The 27155-nt window shown below is 39.5% G+C and overlaps 1 protein-coding gene across 3 annotated transcripts in view; it reads right to left on the bottom strand.

Annotated features, from left to right (window-relative positions):
• SAMD12 (sterile alpha motif domain containing 12) overlaps positions 1–27155 on the bottom strand; it is a 197006-nt gene that overhangs the window by 118648 nt on the left and 51203 nt on the right. For all 3 annotated transcript variants that reach the window (XM_080380254.1, XM_080380255.1, XM_080380256.1), the window contains one exon: positions 13187–13316. In XM_080380254.1, coding sequence (XP_080236380.1) covers positions 13187–13316 — 130 coding nt within the window. The remainder of the gene's footprint in view (positions 1–13186; positions 13317–27155) is intronic.

Below are 27155 nucleotides of genomic sequence, written 5' to 3'. Positions count from 1 at the left end.
TGTTTAATTAAGATGTCATGTGATCCTAGGCTGGATGCTTAGGGGGCAAAAAAAGAACTGCTACCACGTGGAATACAGTATAACTACCAAACTTGTACCCTTGCCAATGGAAAACAAGAAAGAAATAAAAAAGTACCGGGTTAGTTTGACAGGCCAGGCATCAAGATGACTGGTATTAACTATACAATGCAATTCTTTGTTGATAGAAACCCAAATTAACTGTTCCATTATTTTGGCAGAATTGGCAAGAGGCTAACAGGTCTGCAGCTACTTGTGTTGAGTTTAATAAAAAGAAAAAAAAAAGCCCAGATCAGCATTTTTTAACAGAAAGAAGCTTTCTCCATGAGACAGCCTTGGAATAAGTCAGTACGATATGAGTCTTAATATGGCTTAATGTAACATAAAAATGGACTGTACACATCTGTGAATGGCAAATTCAGAAGTAGATTAGCTTAGGATAATGGTTACAGGTGACATTCATCACAATCAAGCTCTCTTTTGTTTGTTTTTGATAAGGCAATATATGACAAGCTTTATCTACATCCGTATAACATCCATAAACCAATGGACACAAGCATTTTAGCACTGCAATTTAACTAGTGCTTGACAGCCGATTGGATTGCATTACTTCATAGGTTTGATATGCTCATAACAGATTGTCACATTCCTGGCATTTCTCCAGACAGTGTTTATACTTAACAACAGCAACAAAAAATTAGAACACGTAACAAACATTTCCTTATAGGCCATTTGGGATTATTCCACGTTTGGCACTGTTTTTTGAATAACCGTATTAATCCATCTTGAGGTTTTGAGCTGTTATATTTAGATCAAGAACATGTACTGCAAGATAAAATCTACATAACCTATGCAAAACAAACATTAAAAAGTATACATTCAAAAGGATAGTCAAGGAAAACTTTAGCTAAATAGAACACCTGTACCGACATTCAAAACCCAACTGGACACACTCCTGGACAGTCTGTTCTAGCTGACCCTGCGTGTACAGGGGGGTTGGACTAGATTATCTCAAAAGGACCCTTGCAACCTAAATAACACCAGGATTTGGTGATTTTGACCTGCAAACAGCTAAGTATTTGCAATACTGCAATTCACTGCACCCAACAGAACCTGCAGAGAAAGAGACCGGGGTTTATACACATAAACGTCTTTGGGTGGATCAAACACTTCTGTAAAAGACCTCCCTCTAATCACAGCGCAATGTCACCAGGCCCAGTGCAATGCAGGTGCCCTGTCAGTACAGTTGACAGGACTGGGATTACATTGACAGCTTGTCTCAAATACATGGCACACTGACAAAAGATACACATTTCCTCAAGGGTATCATTGTTCGGCATTTCACAAAAACAGAACAAAACCTCAAATTCCCCTTGGGGGAGCATTTAAGTTTTTTAGTCAGTGATTAAGAAGCAACATTTTTGTCTGTGGAGCTTGGAGGCTTCTCTTACTAACCTAGCAGGCAGGAATTCCATTGCGCTTCAAGCAGAGCTATTGGAGAACAGGGCAAGGTCTGCACAGCATGATGCGTTGCAGGCTCTTGCGGTTCTGAAAACTTTTGTGCGATACCTCATGTCCTGACATGGTTTTTTGATTTCTTCTGGGTTTTTTTGTTTTGGTTTTTTTTCATCCCTTAACCCTGCTTCTGCTGTAAATATGCAGCAATGCAGTCCTGAAAGACTAAAATCCACAGCAGACTGTAATAGCAGCCACTGAAGTTCAGTAAGAATGGAGCACCTGATTTTCAGCAGCAACACAGCCCTCAAATGTATGCATTCACATATTGGATTATGATAGATAGTAGTTATATTTAATAATAAGTCATTAGAACAGGAGTCCCCCAAGTTTTATCTGGGATTAACCACTTAACATTGATTGCTATATAAAAGAGCTTGCTTCCGACAAGTACTTCGTGGTTCAGTAAGGTTAATGAAACCTCAGGGGAGGGAAGACTGGGTTTTGCTGGTTTTTTTTTAAGGAGTCATGCCTTTAGTACACCTTGTTAAGAAGGTTCATGGATTAATCTACATGTCTGTGTTTCAGATCAAAATGGCTTATTAAGATCCTACTTTTGTGTGTCAATGCTCACATTTGTAAGTGTAGGGTTTTTCTTCATAGATAACAAAATCAATTAAGAGATGGAAGTTTCTCACAGTGGATTCCTCTTTTCCGGTAGCAAGCAATTCTTCTGGCTGCACACAGGAAGACCAAAAGCCTTCTCCTGCATCAGTTAAGTGCCAATCACCACTAGGGTCTGAGGAATCAGATAAAGACTTCGCAGGGTGTGCAGATCCTTGTTGGGTGAAGGGCTGAAAATCAGTTCCTGAATGCAGTAAGGGATTGGACAGAATCCAGCCTTTTTGTTTCTTTTTGTTCCATGAGCAACTTCCACTGAATTCAGAGGAAAATGTTGGAGCTGGATCCTTCCATCTTTGCTAAAAGAGCCAGGTATCGTGACCTGCCTCCACTGCACATTCTACAATAACAAGGATAAAGCTCAGCGCCATGCGCACTGTATCAGGCCCTGTCAGACTTTCAGCCTGTTCAATGAACTATATCAAATTAAAAAATAATTTTCCCTGGAGTATTGGGAGGCACTCCTTTTTTACTGAAGACTGCTCCCTTGACAAATCTGGACTTTCAAAAGCCAGGTGCTTCAGTACCTGAGTGGTTAAAAAAACCCAAAAAGGCAGCTTTGGGTTTTATTTTATTATAATATGAGGAAGAGAGAAGTGCTTTTTCCTCCAGTCCCTTGCTCTCTGTAAAAGGCTCAGCTGGCTGAGCTGATACTTCCAAACCCAGCATCATTTTCAAAGAGGGACACGAAAAAACTCAGGAATTGACAAGGTATTTAGAAAAGACTGAAAGTTAGGGGTAAGCACTGGCTTGCTTCATACCCTCCTGAGCACAGCTGTCACTGAAGACACAAGCTTACACACACGCTGATCTTCTGGGATGATAACGCCTGCGGGAGGTACCGGGGCTGCCGCAAGGCTGGCGGCGGGGCGAGCCTTAGCCTGGCTGCTGGCGCCCCCCCGAGGCACCCGGCGGTACTGCGCCCCGCGTCCCCGGCAGCGACCGGCGCTCGGCAATGGGAAGAGGTGTAAAAAGAAAAAAAACCCAAGTTTTCCCAAACGCGTTTTCTTTTTTTTTTCCTAAACACCAACCCGGAGACGTCTGGGAAGTACTGATGACTGCAGGCGGCTGTTTGCTCTGCACCAGCGGGGGAACTCAGGGCCCACCGCTTGTCGGCAATGCCCTGATCCTGGCCAGGGGTCCGGGGGCAGAGAAAGCAGAGTGAGAACGGGGGGCCACCACAGAGGGAATATTTAGGACATGAGCTAATCCATTTCTCAGAGACCTGGTGCAAGAGTGGATCTGTTGTCTGCATATATATTTAAAAACAAACAAACAAAAAAATCAACTGTGCAGAAGCTGAAATGACAGCATAACCGACAGTGGGCATCTGGCTTGGGAAGAGTCACAGGGATTAGACACCGGTGGGAGTCGGAGGTGAGAAGGAACACCATGGATTGCAGACCGATCGGATGGGAGAGATTAAATACACACTTGTTTGTGTCACAAAACTTGTTTGTGTCACAAAGCAGAAGTCAAACTCACAGCCATGACTTCCTCCAGGTTCAGGTTTCAGGAGAACTTCCCTCTGCATTTAGGTTAGCTGTGTTATTAGCCTGGGGAATGCTGCCAAATAATTATAAGATTACACTAAGACTAAATCCCCATATCATGAATAGCACACGCTGGCAAGTAACAAGCTGAAATAAAAAGAATCAGCTCTAGCTGCTCACTGATATCACAGACATGCACTCACTAAGCAGCAAATTAATTCATTTCTCCGAAGTGAAGGATTGCAAGGTCCTCTAACAACTCCTCCACTTCATCATCAAAGTTTTCCCCATCTAAGTTTCCTTACCTACAACTGAACCTTAAAATTGACTTTGTGTCTGCACAGCAAAGACAACAAATACTCCTTCCCAGACAACAGTATGAGTAATCTGAAGGGAGACACTCCAACACATCCCATTTTTGTCCTGGTTCCCACCAGAATGGGAACCAGAACTCCTGAAGCATTGCTGGAAAGCTTGACTTGGTGGGAAATGAAAGCCCAGCAGTACTAACCAGCAGTCTGAGCTAAAATACCCCAAGTTTCAGCCTCCATAGATATAGCACAAGTTTTAAAAAAGCAACACAGAATTACAGTTTAATGAGACTTTGGTCAGGGCACAATACTTGGAATCAGCACAATTCATAGGAAGGCCTAAATATTCCATGGCCAGTTCTAAACTAAGGGCCCTGTCCTTTGAGTGGAAAGCCTCCAGGCTGTTGCACACCATACTATAGTAGTACATCAGTATTAATTAAATGAGGAAATAAAAGAAAGGAAACAAAGGAGTGCCATCAGGGTTAACAGTGCTACATCCCATGGTTTCAAGCTGTTCCTTGGAGGTCTCCAAGTAATAAGAGCACTTCACCCTACCTAGCTTCTAGATCATGGGATCACACAGCCTAGTGATTGATCAAGGAACACGGTAAAGTAATAATGTAATCACTAACGGTTGGTGATGATTCCAAAAAACCTGTAGAAAAAGAATGTCTTTAGAAATGAGAAGGTAGAGCTTCAGTATTTGGTAAAGTGTTAGAACTATTCATAAGGTAATCAACACCCCTGTAAAGCAGCCAAAGAAAAAAACAGTTGATAAAAAGCATGTTTCATCAAGAACACCTGAAGGGTCACAAAAGAATGAGGACAAAGGAAACAGGGTGAACATAAAAGGGCTGTTTTCCTAACATCTTTTAGCTTAAAGTCCACTAAATTCATCTGTTTGGAGGCATCCCTCATCCCCTTCATTGATTATTTCAGCAATTTCCTCTATCACCCTTGGTCTTATGAATCCCGCTGAAGTAGGATGCCTGAGTCACCTAACATAGACAGGGTAAGCACCCAAGTCTAAACTCAGTATCTCCTAAGCTTCTTGGCTGTCAGTGGATCACGATCAGTGTACTGTGCTTTTTGCAGATATGCTGTGCAGCCTTATCAGCAAACTAGGAAATATCGCAAAGCTTTACAATATGGTTTGAAAAATCCTGAAATAGGCTTTGCTAAGACATTTGATACAGTTTTCCATATCTTACCCTAATTCACATTTTTAGCTCCCCTCTGAGTAAGAAACAGAAATTGATTTTGAAACTGGTTGCCATGATGAGAGGTTCTGGGGGTGAGTTTTACACGACACTGATGTGAATCAGTGTTTTATAGACAATAGAGTAGATCAGGTTTGCAAAGACTGTACAACAAAGATCTTTTCAAGGAGGAAGGTAGAAGATTATATGATCACTAGTTAGTAAAAGTTGACTAAAATAAATAGAACAAGACTAAATTAAAAATGCAAAAAATCCTGGCGTTAGAGGGAAGGAATAATCTAATTATCATTGCCTGTAATTATGAAACATTACTTCCCCAGCATCTGACAGCAGTTGAGGAGTAAGTACTGAGGAGCAAGTGAACACTCCTTCAAATGAAGAAATATACCTTTTTCTCCTTTCACCTAAATACTCACACTCCAAGGATACTGAAGAATTTACCTAAGCTAAATTGACAGGGAATTTCAAATCTGAAGCTAAAGGACAGGAATTATACTTTCAGTTCAAAGATGATTTGGATTCTGTGTTATACATTAGGTAGGAGTAAAAGCTACGGCACATCTGGCTACCATGGCTCTTACTGAATTCTTATATAGCGACAGAGTAAAGAAAAAGAGGCAGCTAGAGTGCAATTCACTTTCGAGTGTACTGCAGAGCAATCGTTTGTTGAAACCATGAGAGATCTTCCCAGGTAGTTACAAGAGGAGAGAGCATACCAAGGAAAAGCAACCAGACCCAAGAAATCCCCAATAAGACAGGAAGTGGTGTAAAACATTCATCAGCTACTTGCACAGCAGATCTCACAGCTGGTAACAGAGCAGGAGCATGGAAACTTAATTTTGAATTTAGTAGACATAGAAGCAATAACATTAAGATATCATTGGCAAGCAAGGACAAAACTGCCTCCACCACCCTTCAGCAAGTTCCCTTTCCTATTAAACTGAACAGATGATACTATCACTTCTTCCATGCAGGATTTTATGTAACAAATAATGGCATTAGACACTCCACGTTGGTTTGTGCATGGAAGAGAAGACAGCTCCACTTCGTAACTAATTGACTCCATTTCTTACAAATGTAGGGCCCAGCTCCCCTATGCACAAGCAGAAAGTCAGTTTAGCAATGAAGACTTTGTCAAGGCAGCTAGTTGGAAAACACTCTCCTGTTCCAGACTAAAAGAAAAAAAAAAAAACCTCATAAAAAAGATTACTTTCTGCCATAATACTCCACAGATTGTTTTTCACAGAATAGCCAATTTATCAGAAAATAATCAACTATGTTAATATTTAAGTTACAACTTCAATGAAATGTTCAAGTGCCTCACTGTCCCCTTCTCAACTGCAGGTGAGCCTTTCCTGGTCATACCAGATCTCTTATGAGCCATTACAGTCTTGCCTCCTGTTATGGGAGTTCACTGTATATTGCATGAGCTATAATCTGGCTGAAAAAACATTCTATGATTCTGTGAAAAGCCAGACCCAGGAACCATTGCTGAGACATGAGAGAAGATTACTTTCATGCAAAATTTTCTTTATCATTAAGAGGCTGAATAATGAAAACAATAATTTTGACTTTGCAACTATTTGGCTCATCCAACTTCTCTCATTCCTATGCTATAGAAACACAATTACATTAATATATTTCTGACATTATTGCCCATGCAAAAAGAACAGTTGCCACATATTATGCAAACAGGAGCCTTATCCCAACACCCATCTCACTCTTTGATGTGTTCCACATGTTAAAAGTTTGAGAGCAGCCAAGTATGAAACAAGGAAAACTCTTTAGCCCCACACATTTTCCAACATGAGTATCACAGCTCCACAAAGCATACTGCAAATAAGTCTGACCTTATCCAGGCAGCAGAATAAAAGCTCTCTCCAGGGTGAAACAGTGATTTGATTTTATTTTTCAAACTGCAGATGGATGTAATCAGGATTGACCTGACAGCCCACCAGCCAACACTGCTGTTAAGACCTCACAAGAAAGAGCAGGGGAAAATGGCATAAATAAGGACCATGGGCAAGGCTGGCTGAAGCTTTGCACTGCAGAGAAGAGGAGGGCTTCACAGAGATGGCTGGAGATGGACGTTGCTTCTACAACACCACTATCAGATGAACACTGCTTCAGAGGAGAGATCTATTGTGCTGAAGAGCACTATCACATGCAAAACAAGGAAGATGACTAATATTTTACCAGAAATACCCTCCACTTTGACACAATGAAGGTCCTTTTCGCTTCTACTAAAAAACCTCTTTTCTTCTGTGAATAAACTAGATGCTTTCTGAGATATACAACAGTGCTGCAGAATGCTCAAAACTTGCTACAGGTTTGGGACAAAAAGGAGAAAAATGTGGTAAGCAAAACTTTAATAAAGCTTTTAAAGAGGCTAAAGTACTTCCTACACAACCTTGCCCTGACCCAGGACCTTCTTCACTTGGTACCAGTCCTACACCTGATCATAAAAAAAGTTCTCTACCAATAACCACCTAGAGGGTAGGTTTGACCAGTTTATAAGGGACAATAAGACAATGTCCAATAAAATAAGCCAAGAAAAGGTGCCAGTTTATGTAGTCTTCTGTACTGTAACTACTGTAACTACATCGGGATTTATGAGAAGACTGGAGGGCCAGGTGTCAGGTAAGACAGACAGGCAAGCACTGGGGTGAACACTTACTGAGGTCACCTTACAGAAGACCTCATCTTGCTTCTTGCATCACATGTCAATTAGGTGTGCTGCGTCACTGGCACGAGAGGTATGTTGGGTCAATGTGATACTCATCAACACTGCAAGGATGAAGGATAACAAAGCTGGAATCACTTGCAAAGGGAGGGATCACGAAATGGGCAGAAGTTGTTCCAAATGAAGCCAACCTGTTAATAGGAAGATTCAGCTGACACAAACACTGTCTTTTATACACATATCACAACATCGGTATCTTTATCTCTGTTGTACAGATGCCAAAACATATACAAGGAAGATGAACATGCCCAGGAGGACACAACACGGTGACTAAAGCCACCCCTGGGTTTGGTCACCCTTCCTGCCCCAGAGGTAGGAACAAAACCCAGGCCTCCTGTGCTCCACGGCACACCTTTCATCCCCAAGTCACTGCACTGGTTGCAGCACAAAACTCAGCCAAGTTCAACAAAACAAAGGGCATAGTTAAACTAGATATGTTCTGGAAATTGAAAAGATATCTGGCAGTACTTTGATAAGAAAAAGAAGCCCTTTCTCTGTATGGACAGAGTAACTTAGACCCTGAAGTTTCAGTGTGCTTCCTAAGAATACCACGGTAACCTGAAACAGAGCCAAGATTTCTTCACATTCCAGAGTAGCATCTTGAAGCACAAGACCATTCCTTCACCAACACGCTAAACGTGAGCATTTCAGCTGATACGAAAAAACCCTAACATTTGCAAAGATATTACTGAAGTGAAAAAAATTAATCAATTCGGGTTTTAAAAGCAAGGTTTTATATGAATTTTATAAAAAAATGTCAATATAGCTGATTTAATGCAAGCATCTTTAAAGTTTATAGAATTAGCCAGATTTTAAGCCTATTTCCATTAAGTTTTCAGTGGCAGTTCATATTTCATTTTTCTAGGTGCCATTTGGTGTTTCATGAATATTCATGTACCTTCTAAAACCAAAAAGAGGTTTTCTCTAGTCCTGTTCCTTTCCTCCTTAAAAGTTTAATTTAAAAAGGCTTGAGTCCTTTCAAGCACCTTCTATTAAATTCCTTCACTTGGACCAAGGTGCCTCTTGGGTATTACTTTGACAGAATGAGGTTTGTTTAATGATCATAGCATTAAAATCTCACGCTCTGAAGAAATGCATTAGCACACTGGGGAACATGGTGTAGAAACAAGAGGTGAAGCAGGGTTTCTTTCCTTCCTTCCTTTCTTTCAACAAGTCACATATCAATAATTAGTTACTTTGACATCTTCTTCATTTACTTTGTCAATGGACCGTTTTCCCCAAAATTATTATTTCTTAGTCATTCTATGCTCAGTCTTGCCCCTGTTAATGCTGAGACATTGCAAAAACGGCACACAAAGAACAACTCATCTCTCAATAACTCCCTAATCATTTAAAAATCCTGCTGCCTGGCAAATTCAGAGCCACAAATGTACACTGAAAGCAAGGTCTATTTCTCAGGTCTGCCTCCTGGATTATACTGGTATAAAATGACTATAAAAATCTGGCCAGTCAGAGCAACTTTTTATGTCCCCTGACACCGATGTAAATGCCAACATCAGCAGTAGAGCCTCTGGTGACATGGCCCTACCACTACCTTGTTTTCTTGGTTGCACAGGCCACTGTCATCCTTTTCTTCTCTCTTTTTATTGTCTTATTTTCCTACCAGTGTAAATTCCTACCAGGTGCCCTTAGACCTCACTCAGTATTAGTCCTTCAAGTTCTTCAGTTCTGGCTCTGCACCCAACACCATGAAAATGGACCTGTTGCTGAGTAAGTCAACCTAACCAAATGCTCCACTCCCTGAACTCAACAATTTTGTGTATAAAAGAAGTCTCTGAATTTCCTGTTAGGCCTTTCCATATTTAATTCTCCCTAACTGGCTCCAAAAATGCATTTCACTAGTTCTGTGGTACTAAGTACTCGGCAAATTATAGGACCACTGAAGAATTCAGGTTGAAAGGGAACCCAGCAGATTTCTGGCCCAATCCCTTGCCCAAAGCAGGGTCAGCTATGAGATCAGATAAGGGTTTTCAAAGTTTTATCTAGCTGGGGCTTGAAACCATCCCAGGACAAAGACCGTGCAACCTGTCTGAGAAACGTGTTCCAATACCCAACTGTCCTCACAGGGAAAAAGCTTCTCCTTACGCTCAGCCTCTTGTTTCAACTCAAGTCTGGTGTCTCTCATACATCACTGTGAAGGATCTTGCTCCATCTTTTTGACAACATCCTTCTACACACTGGGGGCTGCTGCTAGTCCCCCCATCCCACCCCCAACAAGCTGCCTCTTCCCCAGGCTGCCTCTTGGCCCAGCTCCCTCAATCCCCTTGTCACAGGGTAAGTGCTCCAGCCCTGAGCATCTTGGTGGCCCTGGAGTGCAAGTTCCAGCACTGTGGATCCAAGAACTGGAGTGTAAAAAGTGCAAAGTAAAGCGGAACAATGACTATCCTTGATCAGCTTGCTATGCTCCTATTAATACTGACCATGATTCTGTTAGCATTTTTTTGCTGCCAAGGCACAACACTGGTTCATTTATTCTTCCTGACTATCAAGACCACAGGTCCTCTCCATCAAAGCCAGACAGCCAGCCCACCCCAGGCTGAATGGGGTGCAAGGGGCTTGGCCTTCCCAGCTGTATTTCATAAGGCTCCTGCTGACTCATTCCTCCAGCCTATGTCTGGTTCCTGGTCCCTATGAATGGCAGCCCTACTCTTGAGTCTATTGACTGTTACCCCCAAGTTGGTGTCATCTGCAAATCTGATGAGAATACACTCTGTCCCATGGCATCCTGAACATCACTGTTAACATGAAGAACTTTTTCCTTACTAGGTAAAACACCAAATTAAGTATTTTTTTCTTATACGTTTGCAGCTGCTCTTTATTAGGAGTAGTAAAAAGGTATAAAACCCCCACAAAAAAAAAGGACATTTTGGGTTGCTTTTTTGCCCCCAATTCTATTAATAAACTGTAATCAGCAACTAATAGTCCCAAGTAAAATGCCACACTTTTCAACCCCTACAGTTAACAACTGTTAGATATGCTTGCACAAGACCATTTTCCTGGCTTATGACCATGCCTCAGATTTTATCTTCAAATAAAGTTTAAATATCCTTTTCATGTCACTTTCCTCAAGTTCTTTTCCATCATATTTTTCCATATCAAAGCAGCCTGTAAAGTCACTTTAATTCCTGAGAAATTTTCAACAATCACATTCACTTTTCCATAGCCATATCTGGAAACAGTTACACTACCTTGGCTTAATCTTCACATTAGTTTCCATGCTCCTTTTATATTCTACTTTTTTGGAGCCACAAATCCACTGTTATATCCCCTTATTAGATTTCAAGTAATCAGAGTCACAGGGACCAACAGCACTGGAAATATCCTCCCAAGTTATTGATTTCACTCATAATATTATCACAATATACTTTTTATAATATCTGTACAAACATTGATTGCATTTCTTCTTTTCTTTGGCAGGTACTGAAGTTGTTTCCTTTCCTGCAGATGTACTTTCTAACACTCATACTAGTATTTTCCTTGTACCTCTTTTGTGTAAAGTAAGAAAGATTGATCTTGATTCTTCTTTTTCATAGAGGTCTATAAAGTTCAAAGTTTTGCACATCTACAGTGAAACTACAAGGTTTCCACCTACGTTTATGTTGAAATGAAAACAACTTCTTCCTTTCAACTTAATTTCACAGTGCCTTATTCCAAAAGGAGACAATATGACAGTAAAACAGTACGAGAAAAAAATTAAGAAATAGTTTCAATTTTTTTCTGGTAGCGCTCTGGATGCAGTCATCTGTACACATGGGTTGGGAACACAGACTACATTCCCATAGACTGCATTCAACAGATGGTGACTTAGAGGAAATGGGCACAGTAGTTACATACTAAAAGTCTACACTTAACAAAGCAATACAAACCACTTCTCATATGTAAGTGTGTATGTGTGTTCATGGCTACATAGTAAACAAACATTGGTAGTTTTGTTTGCCCTGTTTGCAATCATTCACATATTATCAGAAAGGAAAGAATAGCAACAGGAATCGATGTAAAATTTGAAACGCCACAAGTATGCATACATGAACAGACACTAATTGAAACATACATTAGTTAACAATACGTTATTGTTAAGACTGAGTATGTGAAACTAAAATCTCTGCTTGATACTATGTGGCTGAATGCCAGTCCCCAGTTTTGTGCACCACCATTTCAGAGAACAAATTCTGTTCCACATTAAACTTTTTACAGATTAATTACTGTCTGGGATATGAGCAAAAATGCTATTTAACTCCCAAGTTATATCCGTATTTATTTTAACCCAGTTACTCTGCTAAACTGATTGTTAGCTCAAAGTGGTCAGCTAAAATACCAACACAGAAAACTGAGCAGGAGCTAACAAGTCAAGCACATCAACAAAATCAATATCAGCTTCTAAAATAAATAGGAAAATAAAATATAATGATGCTTTTTAATATATTCTTTTAAGACAACACACTGAGTGTTGAAGTTTTGAGGTTCTGTGGGGATTTGGGAGTCAAACCGTGATAGAACAAACATGTATGTTTTAGACTAGACAAAGAAAATATGTGCAAGTGGGAAGCCCCCATCCAGTAAAGAAAAGGCTGCAAGAAAGAACGATTGAATGTACTTGAGCTACACTTGGGACAGAAACCAGTTTCATTGGCTGGAAATAATCGTTTAGATTGTTACTAGGAAAATACCAACATTAAGGACCAGAAAATACTGGAATGGAGAGATGTAAAAATCTCCTCCATTGCAAGTTTTCCAGAACAAAGTTAAGACAAATATTGGTCAGAAATGAACTTGCTGTATTGATCTTGCTTCATCCCTAGGGAGGGGCTCGGCTGGCCTTATTTCACATTCTACATTTTAAGAACTCTAATACTAAAAAAAAAAAAAAAAAAAAAAAAAAAATGAACTCAAGGTGAAACACCTCAATGAAAAAAAACTCATTTACATTTTTCCTCATAGGACATTTCTTAATGTTTGGAGTGGGAGGGGTGTTATTTATTTGGAATGAACAGGGTGTATCCTTTACCCACATACAGACTGGCTTGTTTCCTCATTATATTAACCCTGAATAATCTGAAAGAGACAGGGAAATCACTTACCACATCCTATGAAAACCAGTGTATTCTCCCTGCTCTAAACCTTGCAACTGTCTGGTCATACAATCAACAAAAAGCCCTCAGTCCATGGTTACAATCTATTAACAAGAAAGTAAAATAATGTGCCACATTTTAAATAAAATATTTCTGATAGTGCATACTTTACCAGTTATGTCATGCTGTTTGAATGACTCACTGTAGATTTGATACTGATTAGGGCAATGTTTCTTCAGCCATTTGCAGACATCCTGCTGGGTCCATAATGCCACAGGCTTGGTCAGCTTCACAGTCCCGGACTAGAAACACAGAATGAAGAATAAAAATATGTTTAGTCCACGCACAAGTTTCAGAAATATTTACCTGTGAGGTCCATATACAATATTAAAATAACACATGCAAGATAGGAGCGGCTCTGGCTGGCAGATACCCAATAATCACCCGCATGGTACACAAGACCCAGCTATTCAAACACATCACACAGGAATCACACACAGTGAAAGGTTCTTTATTTTGCATTGCACACATGTTCCTTGCATCAAAGAAATACATTGCACCATGCCTTACTTCAGTAACAGTTAAAAGAGTGACCAACTCTGACTGCACCCAAAGGGCAATAGATGCTGCCTTTGAAGCCTTCAAATTCACAGAGGTTTGTATGTCTGTGTACCAGTTTGGGTATAACCATAGAAGACCGGGCGTACCCTCAGGCCAGGCATGTTTCTCAACTACAGTTAGAAAAGAGCTTGCAACAAAGCTCTTTAGTGCAAACAAGCTTAAAAGACTAGTTGTCCCGGGAAAAGACGACTACACACCAATGAAGCTAAAACTAGTGATACTGGTTCATACTGAGCATTTCAGCTGACATCCCTAGTTTGTGATGTTTACAAGCAGTTGTAGCTTTTCTGCTTCCTTTTTACCTTTAACCCTCCTACAATCACCATTATGTGAAATAAGTAGGCCTCCTTCTTAAAATAGTTGCTTCTTTATAAATAAGACCACTGTTCAATATTTTCTTGAAAATTCAGTTTTATAATAATCTAAACAAATAGCATAACAGTTTATACATAAAATATTCATAAATCAAGTCAATTGCATTATCATATGTATAAACTCACGTTGCATTTAATCAAGCACTTCACTTTTGCACACACACTCTTTTAACCATATAAAAATGCTGAGTTATAGATGACCCAAACTGCAGGGATTTAAAGCCTCTTGTCAAAGTAGGCAAAACAACAACAACAAAAATATATTCAAAGTTGGGGGCTTGGGGTTTTTTTTTTGTGGTTTGTGTGTTTGGTTTTTTTGTTTGTTTGGTTGGTTGGGTTTTTTTGCAACATGGTCTTTCCAGAAGACTGAAAAAAATCTTAAATAGATAGGCAGTTATTACTAACAACAAATGTTTAACATTAGACATTGCTGATGTAAGTGGGTGTGAACACCAGTGTATCTATTTACTTCATGATTTTGGCAAAAAACTAAAGTCTATGGAATCAAATCAAAGTGGCTTTGTTCCCATGCTGTGCATGCAGAATGCCTGTCCTCCATCCAGCTCCTTGGTGGTGAAAAAAGTTCAAGAGAATGTTTTCTGCCCAAATCTGAGGTGAAAGGGAATGTCATCTCAACCATTTTTTTCCATTGGGAGTCATGGTGGATTGCCTCAACATGGCCAACCAGGGTTTCTCTCAGCATTTACGCAGATGTACTTTGTCAGACAGACTTTTTTTCAAAGTTGCTTCGAAATTTTTCGTTACTAAAAGCCCAAAGGACCAAGCAGTTTTAAGCTAGTGCTTTGCATGTCCTATTAAGTCCATAAAGTATATCATGCAGAGATATTAAGTTAGGGCCAGGGAATATGGCAGAGTTAAAATTCCAATAGGCAGACATGTCTTTAATTTCTCATGTCCAATTTTCCCTATCTCTTTTTCCTTGCCTGGGCAGAAATTAAATAAACAGCAGGAAAATTATAGTTGAATATATAATACAATGCACATCCCTTAGCTCAGCTTTTTTTGTTTTGAACAGAAATACATTCACCAGAAACACGAATCCCATTTCAAATGCATGAATAGGCACCATCCACATTTAGAGATATCACAATGATGCACAAAACCACTCCAAATAATTGATTCTCATCTTTTGCTGCCATCTACCAACCTGTAGCAGGCAGAAGCCTGACTGACAGACTTGGCGTCCACAAAAAGAAATGTCCAGAGGTGGCTGACAGTGCTCTATAACCAGGACATTGCTTACTCTCCTACCATCCTTCCCAAGAAACATATCAGTCTTCTGCACATACAGAAACCCACCCTGGACACTGCGTAAGAATGGAGAAGGGGCAAGCTCTGTACGGAGAGCAAGTACCCTGCAACTGTTCCTGATGCAACTAGGAAGATCAAAGGCTCCTCTTTGAACTTCTCTAGCCTACTTGTTACTGCGATTTGAGTCAAAGAAGAAACTGAATTTCAATGAAGAGCCCAATATTATGGTGTCAGTTAGATGATTTTCATTACATACATATATAAATGCGTGTCCTTCACAAATACATCAAAGGAAGAAAAAAAAAAAGTCAAAATAGCCATAACACACAAGCAGTTTCTCTGATTCCATAGAAATCCAAGAACAACAGGGTCAAAACTTTGACGTATATCTTTATATGAGTTTCTGCTTAAATATGAAGATTTTTCTTGAGCATTAGAATCTTTGAAGACTAGAGGAATGTATGTCAGCCCTTGAACAGTAAATTGTTAATGGCTTTTCTTGTACATCATAAAAATACTTAATTACAAATACTTGTATACAACTATATATAGCTAGCTGTATATTTACAAGCTATTTATTCCTAGCTGAAAGTACACAAATAGTGCCAATGTTTGTTTTAACTAAGAGGTTGCTCTTTTCAGTTCAGCCACCATTCTTCTTTTAAAAGGTTTAACCACCATCATGTTAAATACCTGAAAAACAGGTTTATCAGCAATTACAGTAGAAATTTAACATTTCCCTCTGTGCCCATAGAACAGAAAGAAGGATTCAAATGTCGCTGTTATGCCATGCAATGTAAGTATCACTGCGCAAACACATGCTGATTTTTTACTGTCCAATGTTCAGAATTATGATTGAAACATGTTTGACTTAAACTGCAGTCCAAAGAGGATATTTTTACATTGACACCATCAAGCATTACGTTTAATTTTCTAATTCATAAGGACTTTATGAGTGAAAGGAATACAGGTTTTTTAAAGCAATGGTTATTATAAGTATATTGGTTTTGCTTTCATCTTTGGAACACCATACCTGAGCGTTCAACCAGACGCTCAAAATGAAAGGCTATTAAAAAACATGCTTCCCTCCCACAAAATTAATGTGTTAGGTTCTTCCTGCTCTAAAGCTAGATCTTATACTAAAAAATTCCCAGTAAACCAAGGAAAATAACCCTTACCAAATGAATCTCCTCCCACTAACTATATACAAGTACCTAGGCAGGTGGAAAACATTATGTTTTACTTTATTGCTGTTTACCAGCTCAAACGGTAGACCCAAACTGATTAAAACAATGTATTTAAAAAAAAAAGTTTATTTAGTTCAGCCTTCCCTTTCATTTTCCTGACACAACTCATCCTAAGATCAGCCTTTGCTGGCAACACTTTAATAGCTTTTATCCTGCCGAATGCCATGCCAACTCATGTGCCAGGTATAGATCTAATGAGAATAAAAGTCTGCAGTATTCTGATCTTTCCTTTTATATTTGAAGGAAAACCTGTTTTTTCAGGATTTTGTGTCAAACTTTCTTCTAAATTGCCTAACCCCATTGTTTGCTATGTTTCTCAAACTATAAAAATTAATCCAAAGGAGAAAAAATTACGATATTTAAATTGTGACATAATTTCATGCTCTCTTTGCTCCATAGTGCAGAGAAGACAGTACTTAAAAGCACCAACTCAAGAGTAAATAAACAAATCAAACTTACAGCCTGTGCACTACTAGTGAGTGCATTTCACTGTTCAAAATAGCATTAGCAAGGAAGACCTGCTCTTCCTAAGCAATTACATACAAGTTATCTCTTCAGCCTTCCACGTGCAGTTTACCAAGCCTGCCAATTCTGAAAGTCAATTTATGCACCAGAATTTCTTTGTCTTTATTTATCATATTTTACTCCAAAAGAAAGATTTATGTATTTTTGAGTGATGGCAGATTCACTCTCATTATTAAAAATACTTTACACTACAAGCCCAGTTATTTAAAAGAGCTTCTCCAACCCAAACATTTTGTGCATTTATAGATCTGCTCAGATTACAAAATCCAGGGACTGTGGAGATCAGAGTCCTCAGTCAAACAGGGCTGCAGGGCTCCTGGAAGAAGGCTGCCCAATACCATTTGTAACATCTAATTTGCCCACATACTGATTCTGACTTAGAAGCAGAGTCAACGCATATTTACATTCAAATTTATCCAAAGTCAGACCCTACAGTTTCTGCCTAAAAACACTTTGTATGAAACAAAGATGGATAAAAGAGCGCTGCTCGAAGCACCTTTCTCAAAAGCAGATGCTGCTCCAACACACATCACGAGAGATTCTGCTCTAGAGTTTATGGTTTAACTAGAAAAAGACAAAGCAGGACCACTTGTGCTCTAGCTGCATTGGTCAAAGAACACAAGCAAGGCAAGGCTACAAGGAGAAGCGCTATCATTTATTAGACCAGCAGTGTGGAGCTCTGCCAGCTGTGTTTCAGACATGAAGAAATCTTCACACAGAATAAGATGTGGAGTACAGCTGCTCAATGTTAACCATTATGTTAACCCAGTTAAGCAGTTCAAGAGAAAAGGGGGCTGATAGCTGTGAAGGGAGGTATAGGAAGAGCAAAGGAAAGAAGTAATAAGGTCACTGCCACCTAATAGGGACAGAGAGAGTGCGGTGGGTGGCTGTCACCCCTAGAACAACACAGAGTCAGCTGGGGCAGGAAACAAGGAAATGTGTCAGAAAACCATTGATGTGTCTGTGATCTGAGAGAAAGAGACTGGGAGGAAAGGAATGGAATCATTTCATGCATGAAGTTGAGAAGGAAATATTTGTTAAATCAAAACATAATGTCTTCTGCAAGCAAACTATAAAGGGCCAATGATATATTTAAGAACTACAAAAATAAAATTTTATGTCGCCTGCTATAGATACATATAGCTGAGAACTTAAATGACACAGCTCCAAAAGCTGTCCAAGTTATTGTCAAATCTTCCAGGCTGCTCTGGAAACAAGACTAACAGCATCATCTTCATCGTTTATGACAAGAAGCAGCAGGAGCAGCAATGCCCAGTAAGAATTTCTAAAGCACGGGGTTTTTTTTAACATGTTTGGGTTATATTTCTAAAACTGAAAAAATAAGAATCTTTTTCATATATTCCAAATTACTTCTCCAACATTAAACTGCCTATATAGGATTCAGAATCAATGACTAACATAAAAGCCAGTGTCAATTCTGGAAAGAACAGAAGTAGTGAGCCAGGCTTGTGAATGTGTCTTTATACAATGTCTTAAAATATGGACAAATCTGGAAAGGACACATTTTGGTTTAGAAATACACTTTCTCAGATAGTCAGATAGTCATACTTACAGTTTTTTTTCCCAGCAAAGACTAAAAAAAGGTAACAGCAATAAGCAGACACCCCATAAAACCACTGAAACCTCTGTTGTGTTGGGTTCCCATCTGTGTTACTGAGAATTTTAATACTAAGAAGAGATGAAAACAACAAACCAAAGGAAATGTGTGTATTTAAATAGAAACAAAACAAACAAGGAAAATATTGTAAGACATCTTCCCTTTTATGTTGACAAAAGACTGAATTGTATTTTTAATTGCATCAGAAATTCAGTCACATTCTAATTTATTAAGTCACTGTGGAAAACAAGAAATACGTATGGCAAATAAAATATTTTTTTTAAAAAAGCCCACGTTGTAATTTAGTTTAAAGCAGAATTTAAAGGCCAACTTTGCACAACTTTGGCTTAGCCAAGACCTAAAACCTAATGCCACCCAGGAAGGGTTAAAACAGACACTACAGCAGCTATCATGCAAGTCATACACCCATGACTGATCAACACACAATGCCCACTTTGAATGAAAACTGTAGACATGGGAGACCTACCAAGACCCCCAGACTGTGCTAGAAGCATGGTCAGCTCGTGTCTTGCATTCCCCGAGTCGCAAGCTTGTGTCTTACATTTTCAGACCCAAACTTACTTGCTCCACGTGGCAAGATGCAAAATGTAACTGGTTGGCCTAATCTATGACCCCCTGGGCATGGCAGAGTGTCATATAATGATGCCACGTGCAGGACTTGCAGGCTCTGCAGCTCCCAGGGTGCTCACATCCATTAACACAGCCTGATGTGTTAATATGCCACTAGAAGTGGTACCCAGCCCACACCTCAGCCCTTTCCTCATCACTCCCATGCATGTTGTCCTACATGTAGTCCCTCCTTCCCTGGTCTGGTCCGCCAGCACATGGCCACACCATGCTGCCTGACATCAGGGGCCACGTACAGGATCCCACAAACGACAAGATCAGTTACAAGTACACACAACAGGGAGTTATTTCCCACCACTGGTCAGCAAAAGGATCAGAGTAGAAGCCATAATACCTTCTGGTTCAACTAAACCCATATTCTCAGAATATATTGGGTTTTTAAGAGAAGCAACTCAGTACAGCCAGCTCACTGTGCCTTGTAGCAGCACAAACGAAGTCCAGACAAGGTACCTGAGGCTTCTTCATCTTCACTGACACTGAGCTAGTTCAAACCCACCTGAAGTCCAACAGACTGGATCCACTGACAGATCACTGACCCCTCGATCCAGCCACTGAACAGAGAGCGACAGTCCACTGACATCATGGAGGAAAGAGGAGAGAACAGAATTAAAGAAGGAGATGAGGACATCTGAGCGGCACCAGCTCAGGGCTCTGAGCACAAGGTGAACAGGGCTGGGTCAGCCCTTTCCAGGATGGACCAGGTAGGGGAAAGACTGGAGACTGGCAGAGAAGCCATGGAAGAGGCACAAGTCAAAAAGGTCCTATAAATTAGATTTACTATTTCCATTCTCCCACTTTCTGGAGAAAAGGGAAAGGAACAAATTCCACCTTCTACAAGGGCCTCCCTCCTATGCAGCAGTTGTCCACAGCCTCCAGTCTCTCTCATTTACAGTGTCTCTTCACCTTTTCACAACCACAAGGGCCAAGTCTAGCCTCTGGCTTCTTTTTGTTGCCTCCAATGACTGCTGTAAATTGCTTCCCTACCAAGGGACTGCCCTGGCAGTGCTTAAAGCCCGCTCTGCACAAGCAGAAACTTCTAACCCAGGGTCCCAAACCAACGTAGCACCACCACTTGTCCAAAGACCAATGAATGAAGAAAGAGGCTTTCATAGAATCCCAGCATCATTTAGGTTGGAAAAGACCTTTAGGATCATAGAGTACAACTGTTAACCCGACACTGCCAAATCCACCACTAAACCATGTTTTACCTGGCATTCAAGCAACACTGGGACTGACCCAATCCAGTACCTCCTGTACCAGTGCCGCAAGCTTAGGTGTACTACAAACGGACTGCAAAGGGGCAGGAGAGAGAAATTATGAAAAATAATGAAACTGACCTGGAAAGTAAGAAGCTGTTAGAGGGAGTTAAATCCCTCTTTAAGGCTATCACAAGTATAACCATCAACAGGAAAGGATAAAGTGCCCCCATCTCGCCTCCCCCCAAAACAAACACACATTAAAAAAAAAAAAAAAAAACACCGCTGAGAACTATCCTGATCAGGATAAAGACAGCATTGAAAGAAGCAAAGGTAAGGTGACACATTTCCCGTAAGAGTACTCTCTTTCAATGAGATATCGCACTCTGAAAGCGAGAATCATGACTGACAGATGCTGATGTTGATATAAATGGCAGTGGCACTATCAGCAAACTGTGAAGAACTGAAGTGTCAGGATGAGAAAGGAGAAGACAAAGGACTCGTCAGCACTGCCTCACATCTTTATAATTGCTATCAAAAATCCTGAAAGCCACAACTGGGACAGACAGGCCAACAATGCTTAAAATAAAATCACAATCAGGACCAGAAGCACAATCAATTTTAGGTTTTGACAGCCAAATCCAAATCAAAGAACGTAATGTTTTAAAATCCACTTCATCTAAAAACACTGCATTTTTAATCTTTCCAAACTAAAGATCCATTTGACTCAATGCAGAAGATTTCTTTCAGTCCAATAATTAAACATTTGCTTTTGGATATTTGCAGCAAAAATGCAGAGAGGGAAAGTTCTCTGTCAGGGTGAGGGTTCCTACCCTGACAAAATCACTCAAAAATCAATTGTTTCATACTTTTTCACTGATGTGGTTTTGATTCCCCTTCTTTACTAGAGACAATTCAAAGCTGTCCAAGCCTGGGCTCTAACCACCACAATCTTACATCACAGATTACAGTCTTCACAAGTAAATACAAAGGCTCCTGCTTTTACAAAAGAAACCTACTCTGTACCCTGCACAGATCTGGAGAATGGACCGTTTCTGTTCACACAGCAGGTGCCCTAGTAGCATACCTTGTATAGCTATGAAGATAAAAGGTTCCTCCTCGAACTTCCCTAGCCTGCTTGTTACCACTATTGAGTCAAAGAAGAAACAGAATTCATTCCAGTTAACAGCCCTGTATTAACAGCAATGTAATTAACTAAACTTTATTATAAGCACATGTCCTTTATTGCACTTAACCATGCACTACAGCAAGAATAAAAATTTGAAGCATTCACCCTCAAGTGGCACACATAACTTGCAGGTTAGCTCATCTTTTATCCTGTCTGAAGGACTAAGTACTACATCCACTGTGAAGAGGATTTACGGCATGAGTGTTCATCACAGAACGATCCGTTCAGTCTGGTAGTAGGCACAGGAGAGTGGCCCATCTTGGTGAAACCTGTAAGTTCAAATCCATTCAGGTACACACAGGAAAGCAAACAGGAATAGCTAAGACAGTGATGAAACTAGTTCCCCAGTTTTCCAACAGTTTATCCTGAACTCAGAAAAGCTGTCAGAGCAACTGAATTTCCACTTTTGAGGACATTTAGTATTTGTCAAAAATATTTTCTCCAGGTCTAGATTAACATAAAAATAAAAAAATAACACACCCAAAACCTACCTACACTACAAAATTGACAGAAAAAGGAGTCTCCATTCCCACTTCTTCTTGTGTTTAAACCAATCGTGGCACCTCTGCAAGTTGCATCTTGGGCAGTTACATCTACAATTGAACTAAACAAAGATTGCTTACCAGGAATTGCATTCAAATAAACACAAACCAGGTGTATAAGTAGGTTCACTGATTTTCTTGGAATTTCTCACACACTTAAAGATGGTCATATAGAAGAATTTAGCTAAAATGCAGCTTATAGCAGCCACAAAATTCACTGGCCAAGCTAGACTGGAAAGATGTTTAATTTGCATGAAAATATCAATAATACACTGAAATCTTGTTACTCTTTAATTACAGAACAATAAAGAGCAGAAAACAAGAGCTAAAAATGTAAAGATCTAAAGGACAGCATAAGGTTTTGATTTTATACTTGTGAATTCAATAAGAGTTGAAGGAAGTTGGTCACACTATTTGTTTAGTGGATCATGGGAACGATTCTGAGTCATAAGCACATATATTTGGTGATGCCTTATCTGCAATTTTTCAGTCACTTAATTGCATTCTTTCAAAAACAGCTTAATTAGTAATAAGAATCACAGAAAAGGCTGCCTTGAAATGAGAAGCACTAGATAGGACCATGACTATTTAAAATGTACCTGTTTCATATTCACATTATCCATACTAACATGGATATGAACGGAAATGTGTCAATTAAGAATTATTATGTGTAGCTTAATGGTAGAATTTTCTAAAACTTAAAAAAACAATTTACTAGGAATACTACTATAATACAAATAGGTCTTTATTTAAGGGGGGGGAGGATTTATAGAGCAGTACCCTCGTCTTTCCAGAGATTTCAGAACACTAGAAAATATAAATGTATATGTAAAATCCCAAGTCCCTCTCCTTTTAAATTATATTTTAAATTATATTTAAAAGGAAAAAAAAAAACACCCAACCCTTCCCTATGCTTCTTAATATTCAGAATTTTCTAGTAAAAAGGTTATTCAATTTTTTTTTATTCTTGGGATTTACTGGTGGAGTTACTCTGACATAAATCTGTCCAGCACAGACCACACTTCAATCTTTCCATTTCTAATTACAGAATTCTGTAGAGAAGATATTTGACATGTCACAACCTAGGGTTTGAGAAGTAGCTGTTTTTTTAAATAGCTACTGTATGTAAGAGGTGAAGGGTACAGTCTATTTTTTGACCTTAAAGACACAGACAGCGAAATATTTATATATGAGAAGAGCTATAAAAAAAACCATTACTTCAGCGTTAGCAGGTAGCGAGGTTAATTCTGCCATTAGCTCAACAACAGTACATTTGTACAAGGAGAACATCTAACATCCTGAGAGGATCTTAATCCCTATTAAATAATGACAGGTTGCTTTCTTACAAGGTTTACTCCTTCCGAGTGAATCACATTTTTGGCACCTTTGTTTCCAGCAGATGTGCCAATTAAGAGGCTTGTACTGTGAGAAGTAGTATAACCTTTCCATGCCAACTTTCAGTCTTTATGGATAGGCTCATTCATATGCAGAAGACAAGTACAGCAGCCAAGGCATTTTATACCCCAACAGCAATCAAAGTTTTCTAGATATCGCTGCCAGCTGACTCTTAACTATGTTCTCTTGAGCCAAATACATTTTGAGGAGAACAACTTTATAGGCCAAACATGTACATAAGTATGAATAAGAAAAGTCCTCTAAGTCTCAGCTGACAGGTCAACCTCTTGCTTCCCAATAAGACATTGCTTCCACTTCCAGCAAAGGCAGAAGAAAAAAGGCAAATGTTGATAGAGGAGGCAGATTAGCCCAGCCATCTGATTCATGCAATAGCATTGCAATGCCTGTATAGAAGGCTGTAATGGATTTCTCAACTTAAATAGCTGGAAGGCAGATAGACTACTTGTTTTTTTCAAAAACAAGCTGGGCACTTCTGACATCAATGTAATTTCTTGCTAATTATTTTTGAGAAATGAGTCTTCTCTCCTAATAAGGGAAGCCCTGTATTCTTTTATCATGCCTGTGAAGTCCTATATTCATAAAAAGAGCTTAAGCGCTACAATGTCCTTTTATCCCCTTTATTAAAGAAAGCAAAAAAGCTCAAACTGAGATTTGTCAAGGCCAGCCCCTCCTGGCTAGGAAGCAGCCTAAGTTAGCCAACAAGAAGACACAGAAAAAGCCAGAGCACAAGCCTCACATTCACATCAAGGCCATCCCAGGGCGATCTCTTCTCACTCACAGGAAGCATCTCTTCTTGTAGTGCTGCAAATACACTCAAAATCACAAGAAAGGTCAGAAGTTTGTCTTTGTTTTAAAAGGAGACAGAAGGATGTGGCAGCACCACCATCTCTGCTCAAAAACCTGAAGATTTGAAGCTATATTAAGCCCACGTAGATTGGACACAGCAAACCATATTCAAGGCAGAGGGTGGGGGGAAGGAAGGCAGAGGTTAACACTGTTGCCATGCTCTAAACCTATCTCCTAGATCAGGCCATTCATGGGAAAATGGGACTTCCCCAGGAATATCCCAGCAGGCACCACAGGGATGCTAAGCAGGGCAAGAATGCCAGTCAGTGAAGATTTGCATCTTCAGTTCCAGGTACCATTTATAAATCCAGCCCAAAATGTCCCAGCAACATCTTTCTGGGGAAGGCATCTGTGAGATGTCCCTACAAATGTGGAGTTGATCTGCAATAAAAATACTACGCCCACCTAACCTCAATATAAGGAACATGGGATGTAAAGAGATGAATGTGAAAGAAGGGCAGAGAAGCTAAATTAAGCATTGTGAGGAACAATATTAATCTGCTGTAATGTGTTGAGTACATACAAAATATATACTTTCTGGAGAGGTATCTGTGAAGGGATATCTAAATCAATGTGCTGGGGAAACAAACTGACCTTGAGTAAGAACTAGAAATATTTTAATTACATTTCTGAAAGGAACTCTGTTCCCTTTTCTTTCTTGGATCATTTGCTTGCAGTTTAAGATTACATGAAAAATTCACACTAATCCTTCAGTTTCTGTTGCAGAAAGTCCAGTAGTGTCAGGCAGTGAACAGCAGGCACTTCTCAGGATTCCCTCCAGGGGCAAATTCATCTCACAAGCCAAAATTTAACTCTTGGTTAAGTAGCTGATGTTCTATACACAGCCCACTGCATAAAGACACATGTAACTTTAAGCATCTCAAATTCCCCATCAGGTCTGCCATGCTGTTCTGCTGCCCAGATCAGGGCTTTTGTCTCAACAGCAGCCTTTGGCAAGTGATATTTTTACACAATTAACACATTTAACTTTCTTCCTCCAGAGCTGGCATATTTTCTGAATAATAAAAAATGCAGGCAGGTCTAATAATACTTCAATCACATTAATAAGGAAATCTTCATTTTTATGCAGCTTTTTATATCCATCCCACTATCAGTTGAATAAATGACTCCAGGTAAAACTCAAAATTGCATTGATTCATTTAAGCCCTTCCTAAGAAGCATTACATTTAAAAATAAACTAATTTTTTATCTATCCACAAACAGCAGGTAAAATTGCAAAGTTAATATGGAAAAGGAAACTTTAGAACCACAAATGACTTGTTAGTTTACACCACGTTACTGCAGTGTCTTACAGGTCAGTTGCCAAACTGAATTAGTCTGCTATATATTCTCCAATCCACAATGTTTATGCAAGGTTTTTATGCTGGAAGCTTCTGAATTTGCCCAAGTTCAACACAATACATGTTCACAAGCAAAAGAAGCTGTTGAAAAAAAATCAAGGATGGAGGATGTTTCAAAGGAACCTAGTCAACGCTTTTTTTTTTTTTTTTTTGGCAGTCCCTCAAAAGCCTCGATTTTCTAATCTCCCAAACATCAGAATTCAGAGAAATGAACTGTTAAGGAATGTTACCAGACCTTTTACATAAAAACACAGCCAAACACGGGGAGCATGAGTAAATAGCTGATATAAAGAGCACCATCTACTGACAGGCAGCATTTTGACAGACCCAGAACAGTTTTGCAAGGCACTCCATGTGGCTTCCAGATAATCCAGCTTCTAAGGAATTCAGCTTGCCGTTGGACATGTGTAGTACTTTTCACATTTTCTTTCTTACCTGCCCTGTCTCTTCTATGCCATTTAAGCTGTTCTCCTGCTCGTGGATCATGAGACAGCCCGCCCACTCCAAATCGCAGCAGCAGCACCATTCTAGCAACTAGCCCCCAACCCCAACTTCCCATTTCTCTCTGTCATTGAAGCTTCCCACACGGAGCTACTCGCCCCCTGTACATAGCTGCTATACCACCATTTTAAACTAACATTTTAATACCAGCTGTTTGAGGACGTGTTTCCAAAACCTCCTTAGTCAACAAGGTTTTTCCACTGAAGTCAAACATTTTTGAACTGTCTCCAAACAAGCTGCAATCAACTTGTGATTACTGAAAGCTTCAAGGTTTACTTCATAAGGTGAAATCTCTTTATGTGTTCTCATGGAAGAGATTACATGGAGGTAGAGGTTTCTTCCTCACTTTTATCCTACTGCCGTTTTATTTCTTTGAACACAGTACTCTAACCTTTTATTATTTTACTACACAGAATTACTAGCCAATGCACATAAGAAAACGCTGTGTCATGACAGACAAGAAAATATTACCAATATCCTCAAATGGTCCTGATGCTATATTCTTGGCTAGTATAAACAGAAATAACATTTAGGAATGCTATTTAACATCTTGATCACTTTTAAACCCAGGCATAATACACAGTCAAAATGCACTGAGCTATTACGGCACATTGTTTGAAACTACTTGCTAGCACTACTGCAATTAATTACTGTGTAAGATTCGTGTTGCAACACTGTAAGACCTAGATTATTTTTTAATGTATGTTTGGAGAGAATAAAAATAGTAAATTAGAATAACTTTTCTAACAAATTAGTCAAAACTCATTGGTCCCAAAGACCTTAAC

This window comes from Falco punctatus, assembly GCF_963210335.1.
Source record: "Falco punctatus genome assembly, chromosome: 3".
NCBI classification, from domain to species: Eukaryota; Metazoa; Chordata; class Aves; order Falconiformes; family Falconidae; genus Falco; species Falco punctatus.
The sequence above is the reverse complement of the archived record's forward strand: the minus strand, read 5'-3'. Positions and strand labels throughout refer to the sequence as shown.